This window comes from Telmatherina bonti, assembly GCF_933228915.1.
Source record: "Telmatherina bonti genome assembly, chromosome: 21".
Taxonomy (NCBI): Eukaryota; Metazoa; Chordata; class Actinopteri; order Atheriniformes; family Telmatherinidae; genus Telmatherina; species Telmatherina bonti.
This window is the reverse complement of record NC_136630.1, coordinates 9,047,882-9,064,582: the sequence shown is the minus strand read 5'-3', so window position 1 is coordinate 9,064,582 and position 16,701 is coordinate 9,047,882. Positions and strand designations below refer to the sequence as shown.

At 37.2% G+C, this 16,701-nt stretch overlaps 1 protein-coding gene across 1 annotated transcript in view; it reads right to left on the bottom strand.

The window, feature by feature from the left end:
* The window catches only part of cox10 (cytochrome c oxidase assembly factor heme A:farnesyltransferase COX10), a 37,980-nt gene extending 22,356 nt beyond the window's left edge, over positions 1-15,624 (bottom strand). Inside the window, exons 1-4 of the mRNA XM_079260884.1 lie at positions 15,524-15,624; positions 13,571-13,713; positions 13,026-13,422; positions 11,568-11,692 (exon numbers count right to left, since the gene is read on the bottom strand). Coding sequence (XP_079117010.1) covers positions 11,568-11,692; positions 13,026-13,422; positions 13,571-13,713; positions 15,524-15,554 — 696 coding nt within the window. The 5' untranslated portion in view covers positions 15,555-15,624. The remainder of the gene's footprint in view (positions 1-11,567; positions 11,693-13,025; positions 13,423-13,570; positions 13,714-15,523) is intronic.
* Positions 15,625-16,701: the final 1,077 nt, after the last annotated feature.

Below are 16,701 nucleotides of genomic sequence, written 5' to 3'. Positions count from 1 at the left end.
ATCACAGCTCATGATCTGCTTTGGCTTGATAAAGACAAAACATTCTCCTCTTTACTCTTCTTTAGATGTCAACAATGCCCCATATCCTTCTATGCATGTTGGAGATGCTGACATGCCACAACGTGGGACAGCAGGACCAGAATGCACAAGACTTAAATGCAAAGATTTATATCAAACCATTCACAACAAGGAACTTTAAACTGGACTGATTTACACACAGATGATTGCTTCATGATATATATATATATATATATATATATATATATATATATATATATATATATATATATATATATATATATGCACACACACACACACACACACACACACACACACACACACACACACACACACACACACGCACACACACACACATATATGTTAATATTTTATTCAGTTTATTCATAACCTCCCAAAAAAGAAGGAAAAAACAGATGCCTGTGAAATAAGCTGAAATTGACAAAGGTAATAATTTTTTTTTTTTTTTAAATAAAATTCATGACATTATTTTTTGTAATTCTTGTTCAATTTAACTTTTTATTAAAAGAGCAAATAAATGCAATGAAATATGTTAAATCACTCAAACTCATATTTTCTTGAACAATCCTCTGATGTTTCCACTAGTCAGGTGTTTTCTGCACCTCTCAGTCAGATTTCTGCACCTGTTGACACATATTTTCTCCCACCGTTTATCAGAAAAGTAACTTGTCTAGGACAGATTTGTTTGTTTATTTTTTTCTTCAACTTATTCAATAAAAAAAACTGTCACTAAATTATAACTGAAAATTTTTTTGTTTTTGCTCATTTTTGTGAGTAATGTTATTTGAGTTACCGTTGTAAATTTGGACTTTTTTAAATAAAAGGGTATGAATACATTTGACGACTGTAAAACTTGCATATAAGGTTCAAGTTCTGATTCTGTCTTTACATTACTGAAAACAAGAACGAGCCGCAACAGTGCAGGATGTGTTTAGTTTCAATGACATCAGCTACTGCAAAAAAACAACTAAAGTTGTGTTCGTGAGAGCAGTGTAGAAATGTTTCTGGTGCCAGACAGTGTTAAGCTGGGTGGTTTTCCCCTCTATGACTCAAGCCTAAGTAGTGTCTGGTTTTATGGTCACTGAAGGCCATAATCACGGCCTTTTGTCCATATCTAATGTCAAACAAGGGAGGTGGAGAGGAGGTACTCCACCTGCCCATCAGTCAGTGAAGCTTTGTGACTCGGGGATGATGTCAACTCTCTTGTGGCGAGGTGTGTTTGTATCAGCAAGCAGTGGTCCTGACAACTCAGGGAGATGCTTTGGATGTGAGTTTAAGTGCTACACTTCAGCGTGATCATCACAAAAGATGACAACATGATGACAACGGCAAGAGGAATGTCTGTATGCCACTTGTTCCTCCCCCTCTTATGATATAATGATACCCTGTCTTTATATGTTAAGGATCAGGACTGCAGATGGATGAGAGGAGAAAGATGTGAGGAAAATGTCGATAAAAAGTGTTGTATATTGTTTATTAGGGCTGTGACTATATGCTTTTGTCCCGATTCTATTCGAGTCCGATTTTTTTGGGTCCCAATTTGATTTAAATTGCGATTCTCACAATTTTTTGATGTTGAAAAAGATGTATAAAACTTAATAATAATAAAAATGAATTTTATAAGCATCATTTTTATTTATTTGGGGGGAAAAAAAGAAAAAAAAAGATTTTTAACAAAATAAAAAAATTGATTTTAAAATTGTGAAGCAAACAATCCAGATTTCTGATATTTTGATTAGATTTTTCCACCCCTATTGTTTATGGAGTTCAGACATACAAGAAGCATTGCTTGCGTGTGAATGACTGGATAGGAAACAAGTGTAAAGCACCCTTTTGACCAAAACAAGGATTAAAAATAAAAAAAAATAAAAAAAACAACATAAGCCATAAATATTACGGTTAGATATCACCAGCTGCCACCTCCTGTGTATGTAAAATGAGCTTTGCAAACCACAGAAACAAGCTTTAAATTGTATAAACTGAATGTGTGTCTATTTTTACTATAACGGTGGCAGAATATATTTTAACTTGCTTAATAACCACTTCCTTGAATGATAAATAAGAAAAATATGCAGTGGTCTTTTCAGAGTTTTCCCTCTTCTCAATTATTCTCAAAACTCATTTGGTTAGATTCATTAAAATTTAAATGGGAGGCTGTGACTTTAAGAGGTAACCGAATATTTTAAGGATTCAACTCTGCAAGAAAACTTCAGTGTTTAACATTTAAAATACACTAAATAAGTAGATGTATTCAATTGGATGCCGTTTCCTTCAAACAATTGACAAAGAAATTTAATCTACATCTCTTCTTTAATTCAAATACACAACTATTTTAATTCTAAATTTGCTTTAAAAAGCGACTAATACAAAACTGGACACTGGAATACTAGCAATAGCCTTGTATTTCAAGCTAACTAACACTCAGCCTGGCAACGGTGGCTGCTGTTGCTTCCTCTCAGGCGTTACCTTGGGGGGCATATAATAGGTGGATTTTCCTTTTCATCACCTTATCAGAGGAAAGCATCTGTCTCCCATCTGAGGATAAAAGAAATCCATTTGCTCAATTTGAAATGGACTGGCACCCCACGACTGACAAAGACAAAAGGCTTTGAAGAAATTAACTATTAAACAAGGCTGTCTAGTTAAATATTCATTTTAATCCAGCACTGAAAGAGAGACGCGTCATCTTTCTAGGACAATTAAAAAGGAATATGTATCTATTCTCCCAGGCTGAATTAACAGCTTGCTGAAGGACATTGAGACAAAAAGCCAAAAAGCCTTCATGTCAAAGATCAACTTGCCCTTTTGTTTTAACTAAGCTGGTGGAAAACAAGATCTTAAGAAGAGCTTCTGCATTAAAGATGGGATATCCTTTCATGTAAAAGTCTCCCATATGGTGAAGGCGTTGATGTGTCTGACCTTTCAGAAAAAAGGAATACACCACACCTATGTCACACACAAACATGTCTGTAGCTTTGTCTGAAGATAACAGCAGTAAAAATGTAGATCATTTCATTATACAGTTAAATAATTTTAGAAATCATTTTCTTTGATCTTTGTAAAAATAATCCTTGGTATGAATGCAATGTATAGACAAAAAGTAGAAAATAAAAAGCTAAAGGCACCATTAAACTTAGTCACACCACTGTGTTTGGTCTGACCTTCAAATGCTTTAAGTAGGAAAAAAAGACTCATTAGGAAGAATGTTAAATAACTCAAGCAAGACAAAGGCAACACGAGAGGCAGTCGTCTCTCATTAACACTGCATCTTCTATTGCTACTTCTCAGCAGGTACAAATCTAGCTGGGAATGTAGTTTTGTCTTTGAAGAGAGTGAAGGTTGGTGGGATTTTAGCAGTAAAGAGGTTTTATAACAACTAACGACCCTCTTAAAAAGGTTCAGTGGTCTACATGTTACCTCAAACCATGAAAAAATAAATAAATAAAAAAAGAAGAACCCTGTACAGTCAAATTACTGTGGTAACCTTGACTGCTGGGGCCCAGTATCGCTCTACCAACTTTGGCTGGGATAGATTACAACCACATAATGTGCTGCTGAAGGGCAGCACTATCTCTTATTGGCCTGTTTGTGTAAAACCAGGGGAAACGTTAACTTCGTACGAGGATAACATTGTGGTTATCAGCGGTAATTTTACTGATCATGTAAATTTCATTCATAAATATTACAAAGGCTGCAACACCTTTGGCATGCTCACTCTTAAAATGTTGGCTTTGAGACATTTAATAATAGGTTTCAGAATAAACTGGAACATTAGCTACACACATAAAAGCTGAACAGCCTAATACTACTAATAATTTAGCTTTGCCTCAACATATTTATTACAGTATTTACTAGATCAACTGTTCATCAACATTACATCTACTTGTTTTCTCCAAGCTTTACTCAAAATATGAGCAGTGCAGCATGGATGTTCCTGCAAAATACACGTAACAGGGATGTAATTATAACCGCAGGTCAGTATTTAGGGTCTGTTCAGAGTCATTAAGTCATTTCAGTTCAGTCCATGGCCCAAAAAAATGTCAGACTTTATTTAATATGTCTCCCTGCATGTGTCATATACTAGGGATGGGAAATCAAGTAGGGGAAAAAAAAATCAAATATCAGGATTTTTTGCTTCACAATTTTGAAATAGATTTTTTTGTTGAAAATAAAATCTTTTCTTTTTCTTTCAAATAAATACCAATAATCCATTATGAAAAAAAATTGTCATTTTTATTGTTCTTATTATTGATCTGTTTACTTGTCTTCTGGGGCAGCAGAATGACGCTCTGGCTACTGTGACATTTTTTTTCTACATGAAATTAAGAAAAATGACTAGCGAAAAAAGTTTTGTACATATTTTTTGTTTTTAAGTCTACAAAAATCACCAATATCGAAGAATAGCGAAAATGGCCATTTAAATCGAATCGGTACCCAAAAAAATCAGAATCGAATCGGGACGAAAGCATAACGTCACAGCCGTATCATATACTGTACATTAAACAGATCTAAGGACTTCAGCTGAGACCAGCTGCTAAATGTGTTTTAATACAGTTTGATAACATAAACTTGTGGATTACATTTGTTTCATCCAAAACGGAGATTCAAATATTTTGATAAAAATAATTCAAATATTTTTAGGCGCCTAAAAGGGATAAGCAAAATCTGCTTTACAAGAATATGCTTGAAACAGAAGACTATAAAACATCATTACACTTTGATGAGCTTAGCAGTGCTGAAAAGTTTCAATAATGAGCTTTCTAGATTCAGGGGGTTTATACGACACACAACTTTGTGTATGCAAGTCAAGTTGAATCAGTTTCAATCACTTTTCTCATAAAACAGAGTAAAAACTCCATTGCTAGCAATGCCATAGCCTAATCTATTAACAGAAATAACATTTCAGGTAGTCATGCTGAATTAGGTTCTGACAAATTAAAAAAGAAGACATCAAAAAGATTTTCAAGCCATACATTACATATTTTATAAAGGGTTCAAACAGAAAACACACTGACAAAATGAGCCGGACAAGACACAACTATCTGCATATACTGTGCCAGTGTTGGGTGATTTACCCATATACTCCCAGGACCTGACCAAGATGCACTGACAAGAAAGCATGCAGGAGGGTAAATAATGCATGCCTGCACAGGACAAGACAGAAGGGTGTAGCTTGAAGTGGTAAAGAGTGGATGGGCTTGGGGAGCTTGTGGGGGCTCGCTTTTGCGTGCCAGCCTCAGACAGCTCGACCACAGAAGAGACAGACAAAAGTAAATGTGCCGCCTTCGTCACGAAAGCATGAATGACACTAGTTAGCCACAGAAAGAGCCAGCCTGAGTTTTCATCAAAACAGACCCCACAAACTGACATAATAAGACAAGCACTGTATATGCCATCAAAACTGGTGAGTAAAACCTTTTTGACACAACACACCTCATCAGGTTCCTTTCACACTGCTAAGGAACCTTAGACCTTCCTGAGGTCTTTCAGGCTCCAGCCTCAATTTTCCTCCCAGTCAATTATCCAATTAGCTGTAGTGGTCAGACTAGAAAGCGATGATGGCTGGAACACCTGCAAAGGCTCTGCTGGTCTGGGGCCTCAAAGACTGGACAAACTAACATCATTGGCTACGACTGAAATCTGCAGGAACTCTGGTTTTCTACAAGGCAACACTGCCTTTGAAAGAAACACATATGGTATCAAGACAAATATGATGAAATGAGAGTCAAAAGGTAGTGGTTTAGCTTTTTTTTTTTTTTTTAGCTTTTGTTTAAAAATATAAACTTTAAAACTAAGTCTAAAGGGAAAAAAATAGCACTGTTTTTCACTGGAAACAGAAACGGAACTACTCAAGACAAAAGCTCAAATAATTACATGCCTTTGTTTCTGAAACCAACCCAACTATCCGTTCTAACAATAAATCAGACATGACTCGAAGCGTTCTGACTGAAGCACGAAGCTCTACAGGGTGGCAAGCCATCATTATGTGATCCCTTTTTCCTTCTGTCAGTTTCCTTTTTGTCTTGCCTATGGTCCCTTCCCACAGCGTTACGAAGAGCAGCCTTGGCGTTTGACAGCTCAGATGATGGCCTAACAGCCGTTTCTAACAACTAAAGCATTTTTCTCTCCCTCAAGGCACCGTCCTCCTTTCCTTGAGGTAATTTGACAGCTGTGTGGCCACATACTTGCACGCTGCCTCTTTAGATACCAAACATTGAGGGATTTGGGTAGAGAACCAAATCCATAGTAAGAGACGTCCACTAATGTCATTCTCTGTTCTGAGTTGTTTGTCAGGGTTTTGTTTGATCCTTTCATATAAAAAGAACCTCTAGCTTTGATCACACCTACCTATACTTACAGTAAAGCTCTGGCATTATAAGGATGAAAAGGAGAATAAGTAAATAACAAAGACCTGACAGTTGATCAGAAGAAAATATACTTTTCTTCTTCATTCCTTTTCTTGAGAATGATTATGATGAACCAATAGATGACCAAAGTGTGAGGTATGTCTGGAAACAGCAAAAGTGTATCTCTGCTGTACTCCTCTAAACAAAGCACCATCTAACACTGCTACACTGTACGTAGAAAGACATACTCTTTCATTTAGGCAAAGGCAGACTGGAAGAATCCAAACATGTTTATGCTTTAAAGCGCCGTCTAAAGTTCCAACTTGCTTGATTTTGCTGAAAAAAAACCAACTTCAAAGTCAACGTCACATCATGACAGGTGACTAATTTTTCTGAAACAATGATCCCATCTCCAGTTATATCAGTCTCATGACATTGTGCCACCAAAGAAGAAGTAATAAGAACTAAATGAATCCTGACTTGTGTAAAGGATAAGGCTCACATGCCAGCGATTCGCCACATTAAAGGATTTTTTCCCGTCAAACACAATAAGCACTAATGAATTTCAGGCGAGGATACACAAAGCCATTTGTGAAAACACAAAGACATTTTGAAGCAATATTCCTCAAGGATCTCTTTGCAGCTCACTGTATATTTTTGTCTATAAAAAAGACTTGGAGCTTTTCCAAAATCTCACAGATCCTGGCATGGAAAACCTTCCTGAAGCATTAACTCTAAAACCCTGAAAACGGGACAGTCACTTTACAAATTGATGTCATTGCACCTTTACGGTAAATCCTATTAAATCATCTATTCATGTTAAATTATTAAAATGTTTTTCAAAAGGAATTAAAAACAAGGAGATGAAGATGTGCTTTGGGTTCACGGAGTGTTTGGGGGGGTTTACAACATCACACACCCTTACCTAAACTACCCAGCTCAACTTGATCAAACCCCTTGTTTTATTTTTTGTCTTGACTCACTCATATCTAGCAGTAAGTAGAGCTGGGTGATATAACCAAAATCTCATATCCCGATTTAGCTCATTTTATATCCCCATAACGATATACATGACGATATGAAATTGTTTGTGTAATTTGGTGTCAGTCATTAGTTACGTGTCAGATGTGCTTGGCAACGGCAGCAGTGATCTCCTTCCATCTGCGGAAACTATGGCCGTATGACGTTTTACGGGTAAAAGCCTGTTGCAGCGTTTGCTTCTAGAGTATATTATATTATGAGCCGCAAAAGCACCACTTGCTTTTGCGGCTTTTGCTCGTTGACTCTATTCTTTATTCTGTATTCTTTATCCTGATTCTTGTGCAGGTGATAAAATGAGTTAGTTGTGTCGGAGTCCATTGTTGGGACTGTGAGCTAATCTGTTGTCGGTTCCACGTTGGTCTTTTTTTTTTTTTTTTATCCGAATCGCATTGCGACAGAAATTTCTCTCTTTTATGAACAAGTTCATCAGTTTTGGTTGGCTGGTCATCATTTAGTGAATTACCCTGCTCTAAAAATCGTCTGCTACAACCTCTGGCGGTTAAAAGTGAAGCCTATGCGAAAGTGCATAAAACTGCAGTTCCCCCTTCAGCCACTAGGGCTGGCTCCAAAACAGAGCAAATCCCCATAGACTCCCATGTTAAAAAGACCAACTTCACGGCAGAAATAAACATGTTTACAGCGTGGTTCAAAAATCCATTTTCGGTTTATAGGTCAGGTTTACCTTCATGACAACTGTGGGGGGAGTGAATTTTTTTCTAATTCGCCCGTTTTAAAGTGATTTAATCTCGCAGTTCAGCAAATTTAGGGGCGTGTCCTTTTGATTGACAGGTACCCGACCTCCCGCTTCAAGTAAGAAGAACAAAGAACATCCGCATTTTTTAGCCTGTTAACAACGTGACTTCGCTTTAGCCCGCTTACCTCCGTTAGCTGGTTAGCTCCCGTTATCTCGGGGTTAACTTGGTTCACTTTTAGCTACAGAAAGCTCGGAGTTCGATGTCAATCATCCGCCATGACGCTCACGGCTGCCCTCTCAGTTCCACCTCTTTGCCCACATTTGTATTTTCCGGGCGAGACGACGCCCAAAGGAACCACCCACCGAGCTTCAATTCAGCTCTTCAGAAACCTGTGGGTGACGTCTCGGACACTCCGTCCATCTCTTTATATACAGTCTATGATCTTGACATATAGTGCTGCAGTAAAGCATGTTATCGTGGCATAAACGATATATGGAACAATAGGTATTTTCTATCATCCAAAGGATATATATCGTCATATCGCCCAGCTGTATGTATATTCTGTAGACAGAATTACCAGTAAAGCCTCTAGGCTGCTTGATTATGGCAAAAAATACTAATTATGATTATTTTGACTCAAATTGCGATCTTGATTATTTAACTGTTATCTATAATCTTTAACAACATTAATTTATTTAAAAATAAACAGTGGCTTTTAAACAATGTATTTAGGATTACACAAATTTTAGAAAAACATAACATGAAGGATTGTCTTGACTAACAAAGTGCAAATACTGATGTATACTAAACAGATAAATATAAACTATGTTGTAGTGAGTTTCTACAACCTACTGCATTTATTCTACATTGCACCTGCAGCCGGCAGTGAGACTGGCTGCCTGTGAGTGCTTTAGGACTGGGAAAGGCTCGCGCTGCTCATTTATGACAGTTACTGCAGAACAACATATGCCTTTAAGTCAGGCGCCAAAACAACAGAAAAGTCTCCAATTACTCCAATAAAAGTCGATGGATTTGTCGTTAGTTGCTTTTAACAAAAAAAAAGTCACCAGATTTAACAAGAAACTCGCCAAGCTGGCAACAGTGACTGAACAAAACTAAAGTGGCACTTTACAGCAGAGCGCTGCAATGCCTGTGACGTTTGACTGGCAACTGAAGACTGCAGGTGAGTATAAAAAAAAATGCACCTTTTTATCTTTATGATTGTTGAAAACCCATATTGTAATTGAGATTAAAATCTGATTAATCGCTAAGCCCTAGTAACAGTATGCCTGCTTGTGCACTATTTAATCGATGCATCTTGATGCAGCACACAACAATTTAAATACAATTTATAATTGTTCAAAATTGATTAGCCATGTCAGTCTTTTTCTGAACCGCTTAGTCCAATAAAGGTTTGCGGGGAAGCTGAAGCCTATCGCAGCAATCATTGGGCGAGAGGCAGGGTACACCAGTTCATCTCAGGGCTAACACAGAGAGACGACCAACCATTCTTGCTCACATTCACTCCTAGAGACAATTTAGAGAAATCAGTTAACCTAACATGCATGTCTTTGAATGGTGGGAGGAAGCCGGAGTACCCGGAGAGAACCCACGCCTACACAGGAAGAACATGGAAACTTCACACAGAAAGGCCAACATTCGAGCGGTGAATGGAGTATAAAGTAGTATAAAAGTATCCACAGAGTGTGAAAAAACCTCAATAGGGTAAAAGTTGCATTGACAATCCTGATGATCAATTAATAACATTTCAGCAACCTGAATTGTAATCGAATTGTGAGGCACATAAGATGACACACCCCTAATTCGGTCAGAGACTCCATCTTTAAAAGGTACCAAGTTTAATACCAGTACATGTACAGGAAGACTAGCATGTCCCGCTTTGGAGTAAGCTAAAGGGGACCCTTTTAAAAAATAAAACTACAATTGTTAACTTTCATTTAATTTTTACAGCTATTTTCTTCTAAATTTAGTTTTTCTGAAACACACACATCATGATTTTCTTTCAGGTTCAGCTTGGGCCCTGCTTTGATTTCTGAAACGTTGTTTGTGCCAGATTAGGTTTGAAATTATACCTGAAGAGAGACTCAGTGATAGTCCAATAATATGGTTTCAAGAAATATTGCACCACCTCACATCCAAACCTCAGGTTTTAGGAGATATTGGACAAAATGAAGACTGACATGGCTGATGTGGGGGTGGGCCCAGTGATAATGAGACACCCATGCTAAGAACAGAGGTCTGCTGTCTCTTGGGTCACTCAACACTGAATGTCTTAGAGCTCGAGTCTGGGCTTAACTATTTGACATGGAAAGGGAGGAACATTTTTCACATACCTGAAGGATATTTACACACCTGCTCAGTGTGAGGTAGAGGTGAACAGAAGACTCAGTTCTGTCTCTGGCCACTGCAGAGGCAATGCAGTTTTAACCGTGGAGGGTGGTATGACTGATACCATTTAGGCCTGACCGCAAAAACAAAACTATGTGCACATAACTTTGAGTTTATGGAGCACTTTACAACATATTGGAACATAGATGTTGATGGTTAGCTCAGAATGATTGGGGGGGGGCTGCCTCAAGGGCATGAACTTGCGGTGTAATCAAGGTCTTTCCCAAATTACAGGCCAAAGAAATCACTAAGCACAGTTCAAACCAGGGCTAAGGGAGAGGTCACCCATTATTCTAATATTCTTAAGTCACAGAGCAAATTCCTTTATAACGTCAACACTAGGAGGTAAAAGCAGGCTCTACTAATTTTAGGCATTTTAAGTGCCCAAGCACAAGAGCTCCCCTTTGTTTAAAGCTCCAAATAAAACTTTCTGGAGGGATATAATGACAGCATTACAGTCAGTTCAATGCATTTTTGAAATGCGTATGAAAAGAGGAATGTGGAGGGGGGTAAAACAGGAGATTTGCTGGTTCTGTCAGATGTTTCTGGGACATAAGCCATCATTAGAAAAACAAACCAACGGACGTGGGAGCATGTCAACCAGCATGTTCCTGTTTGTCTAACTTGTCAACAAAATGTTTTAGTATGAAAACCAAAGCCAGCAAATATAAAAGCATCTCTGAGTGAAGTCACTCTTCGGAAAAGGAAATTAGTACTTTAAAATATAAACATATATAAAAAACCATAAACATCTGTGTTTATTGCAGCTGGTACAGTCTGTGTGTTGAATATTTCTATGCTTTATGGGGCTTCTCTGATTTCCACCTATTAGCTCTTTTTCCATTTACCAATACATTCCAGCTGTGGATTCACATGATCTGTGTGAATTTTAAGATCAATTTAGTTCAAACTTTAACATAAAACAGAATACTGAATGCTTTAAACAACTATTTTTAGCATATAAAAAAGCCATGAGCACAGCACGCATTCATTTATTTGAAAATATAATAGACTTTGAACCAAGAGGGTGACCAACCTGGTTAATGGAATTAGCAGTACAAGACGCAAGGCCTGTTCCCAGAGAAGACACAAAAAAGAGGAAGGGGTCGAACGGCACGGGGGCCATTGCAAAGCCTGCTGCTGCTGTTGTAACAACCAGAGCTGAAATGAAACAAAAATAACATTAAAACCTTCTGCTTTTTTTCAATGTGATAGTGTGTATTTTCTCTACATTTCCACCCAGGGCTGTTGTAATACAACTTCCAGAATTTTTAGACCAACACAAAGGAATGTTATAATCACAGTGAAATGTCCTCAAAGTAGCAGCTTCATTCACACTTTTATACGCAACTGGTCGGAGGAATTATGTCGCATTTCTTGAACAATAAACACACAAATTTTTTAGTAATTATCATGACGTTAAAAACTAGGCGTCTCAGATAAAATGCATTAACGGCCAGTGCTGTATTTCATTATTTTCATCATTTTTACACCACCACTACGACATCATATCAACACTATTCCAAACAACAGTAAGGCTTTGAGTTTGTATGCATTTGATGCAGTTGAAAGAAATTCACCGCAATTACAAATGTTCCTTTTAGACACTAAAATGTATGATGCAAGTTACGGGGGAATTCTGAATATCTAAATAAGCTGTGTTAAGAACAGACTGCAGCTGCTGTTCCTTCACTACACAGATTATTTTAAACGGCAGAAAGTCGATGTGTTGTTCGCACACCAGTTCAACTTAGTAGCTACAAAAGTCAAATGAAATTTAACTGCAGCGCCAGTCAGATAAGTGAAGTATATGCCCACATTTCACCTTAATCTGCAGCCTGTACTACGGCCACATCAACCATTACAAACGTAACTAAGCTCTGACAACCTTACTTTAACAATACTGATACCAACTAATCTCTGCACTCAAATGTGGAGAAAAAAATTCAACCGATGGCAAATTCCTGCTTTTAAAAGATTTAAAAGAAGAATTCCCGTAGAAAGAAGGACTGACTTGTAAACATGTCTAAAGTATCGAAGAACTAGTCTAAGTCTTTGTGGACGACACGCCTGTTAAAAGTGTGTCTGTTTAATAAGGAATTAAAAGTTTGCTGCAGGAACAGAGGCTACGCCTGCTGTCACACGCTGCCTAAAACATGCGCTTTGACTCTGTGTGTGAGCGGGAGAGACAGATGAGGGATGGATTACAAGACTGTTCACACGAGTGAGCAGCTTGCCATCCCTCACCACTGCTAATATCACAGGTTATATATCACAGGTTATAACACTGCAAATAATTTGCCTTGATCAATTTTTGTGCTCGGGTTATTTGAGTTACCTGATTAATCGTTGCAGCCCTAGTTGGACTAAATATCAGTGCAACTTTTGTTACATTAACTGTTGGCTAAACTCTAAACACTTTCAGCCAACAAGAGTCCAGTGGGAGCCACTCATTTTTGGGAATAGTTCATATTACACAATCAAGAAACTTTACCTGTAAGTTTGAACTTGGAAAGTCTGGCATATATATCCGGTAAATCCGCCACATCAACTTTTAGCTCCTTCCACTGTCTGTCCAGACGTGCCTGCCTTGCTTCCTCCGTCTCTACTTGAACATGCGGAGTCTCATGTGGACTTGAGACGGTATGGGACGCAGAAGCTTTCTGCACTGTCACATCTTCCGCAGCAGGCTTCGAGGTGGAACTTTCAGGCTGAGCCTTCTCTGTGGCATGCTCTGGATGTGGAACAGTGCTTGTGACGACATTGTTTATGGTTGGTATTCTCTCCACTTGCCTCTCAACACTGTCATCTCTCTCGTCCACAATGGTCAGGACATCTGACCGTTTGGGAATGGCACGCTGATGCAGCTCACTGTTGTTCTTTGCAACATACTAAAACAATTATTTTAAAAAAGACAGGGAGAAACAAGTTTAACATTAAAAACCAGATTCATGGATTAACATTTTTGACAACGTGTACAAAAAATAATAATACATTTCTGTTTGTTTATTTTCTCTGAGAAAATGAGGAGAAAAATACCTGTCGCTTAAGGAAGATGAGATGCTGATATGTCAGCCAGTTTGTGGGATCTCTTCTTTGCAGCTGAATGAGGCAGCGAGCAGACTGGCTACATCGGGGAGCATCTTGAAGAAACTTCTGCTTCACACTTAGACTGACAAAACCTGTGAGAAACATGACACACAATGTTTTATTACCCTATCAAATACTACCAGTGTCAAATCAAATTTATTTGCGCAGCACATTAAAAAAACAGAAGTTTCAGAAACAAACTGCTTTAAAATGTTCAGATAAACATTAACAACAAATTATTTTAAAAGCAGATACAGTAAAAATGTTTTTAAAAATCATTTTTAAAAGAATCAGTTTAAATAAAAAATGAAGGTCACACCCCATTGTGTAGTATATTTTAAACAAGAAATACCAAGAGTTTTAAAAAAAAAAAAAAAGAAAAAAAAAGAGAAAAACCTTTATTTTGTAGGCCACCAGGTATTTTGGACCCTATGAAAGACAATGGCACAGACCCCACCACTTGAGTGCAAATTTTAGATTTTTGTTTTTGCTTCAAGCTGATAAAAATAGCTTTTCATGGGAATAATAAAGATCAGGGGCTGTGTTTAACCCTTTATGGGGCAAGTGATTATTTTTGATCACTTTGCTTCCTTTCATATTCAGTGTGAAACTTTTTTTTAACAACAGAATGGAGGTCTTGGTTCATACCAGAAGGACAATTTTAGGTTAAAATTTCTAATTTGAAGGTATTTCATTGAGTGCCCTATCAAGGGTTAAATCACAGTGCATACATCTAACTTATATAATATATGTTATATTTATATAAATTGTTTAGCAGTTTATATTACTGCTATATGTTATTACAACCTTTGAAAAAAGTATTTATTTTTAATGAAGGTTTAATGATTTTCTTATATAATTTGTACATCTTTTTGGGCACCTAACACGTCATGGGGCCCTTAGAATCTTCCTAATTTTTCCCCCCATATGGCTCTTCTGATTGTAGATATTATATTTCCATACACCTGACACATCATGCTGCAAATGATTTTTCAATATGCCTAGAAAACTTCACGCATTATACATCCTAACATTAATCTGGTGAGGGATTTCGGCCTCTTAACATTAACATAATTAAAATATTAAAAGTGATACAGGAGATAAATTAAATCTCACAATCTTTGAATTAAACGTGTGTCCTGACAATTTCACCCTATATTTATTATTAGTCTGTTTGGGACAGCTAACAATAGCTACTATTTATAAGTGTATAATAACCTCCAGACTCATAGCTGTCCCTGTAACCATCTAGGGGTCCCTAATATTTAGCAGAGGTGGCAAATCCTGTTCCAGAAAGTGAAAGTCCTGTCCAGCAGCTGTTCTGACTAGTCACCAAACGAGCTGAATTTAATGAGCAGAGTTTATTTGCCAGGTAAACAAGCCTGTTAGTGAAAACACCTGTTCTAAATGTACAGGTAGACCCAAAAAACATGGCAGGACTTTTACTTTCTGGACCAGGAATTGCCACCTCTGATATTTACCACGTAATTATGGTAAACAATGGCAGTCCTGGTATCATATATCACAAAAAAGATCCAACAATTTTCCACAAATGTCCTTCATACACCTACCAGCCCTACAGCAAGTCCTGCAGCTGGATGGAAAACACTGACTTTATTGGACGTTTTTACATATTTAACACATTACTACAACAGCTGCAGCCACAGAAAAGCACATTTGGGGCTTATAAACTGACAGACACGTATCTGAACAATACAGTTTATGATGTAAACGAACAGACTTCTTCCTCTTCACACCAAAGCTGTGTTTCTACCTAAAGGCTACATGCTAAGCTAGCTTCCGACCTCGCTTCAAGAGCTGCTAATTAACACGTGCATATTTAAAACAGGCTAAAGATCCTACAGCAAGTTATTTTTAAACGTCACAACTCTCTGCTGTTACCTGATAGTCTGCTACATGGGGTTTTATACATGTTCTCGAATCATAAAGCCGGCTCCTGAACGACCCTTTCACATGCAGCTCGCAGCCATTTTGACCTCGTTAGGTAAAAAGAACTACTTCCGGGGTTTACGTCACGTCACGTGGGCTAATGTACCGGGGAAAAAGGCTGAAGTGAATATATATACAGTTTTGCTCATATTTATTCATACCCTTTCTGCTAAAAATGACTGAAGTAATAATAAATAAATTAAAAAAATTATGATGATCATTACATTATTTTCTAATTCTGGTTCAATAGATTTTTTTTGTTTTTTAAAAAGCAAACAAATAAGATAATTTATTACACATTACATCACTCAAAAACTAATATTTTGTTGAACAATTTTTTAATGTTTCCGCTACAGTCAGGTGTTTTCTGTTCCTCTCACTATGACTTCTGCACCTGTTGACAGGTATTTGGTCCCACTGTTCAACAGAAAAGTGCTCTAATTTGTCCAGGACCAATTTGTTTGTTTGTTTGTTTGTTTTTTCTTTCTTCAACTCAGTTAAATTTAAAAAACAGTGTCTTATATTACTAAATTATATTTTTAGCAAATTTTTAGTTATTGTTCCTTTTTTAAAGTCTCCAGTTATTTGAGTGACTGTTGTAAATTAATCCTTTTCTTTAATGAAAGGGTGTGACTACATAAGAGCACAACTGTACATATTATGAGTTTCTTGAAAAATTAAATTTTCCTGTTACTCCCAGATAATTTGATATTGGTAATGATGCTATTACCTCAGGAAGCGAACATCTGGTCTCATCTGCACCTAGAACTGCTCCACCTAATGCTCTGCCCCAACTTTTTATTGGGAACGTTTTATCTGAGCCCTTTCTTAGCACAAAAAACTAATAACAAATGCATTAGAGAATTAATTTAAAGAGATCTGAGTTTTAAACCTGCATCTGGTTTTATCTGGAATAATGAATATCCTGATATAAACTGGAAAAAGGTCTGGTCACTTCCCAGACTATTTTTTTTTATAACCAACAAAGTGTGAGAAGTGTCTCTGAAAATTCTCCACAGGTGTTATCCAGTTAATGTTTTTCTGGCTAAAAAAAATCTATAAAAATGTTGAACATCTCTGTTCCTTCTGTCAACAAGCGGATGAAACTATATGTCATCTTTTCTGGGAGT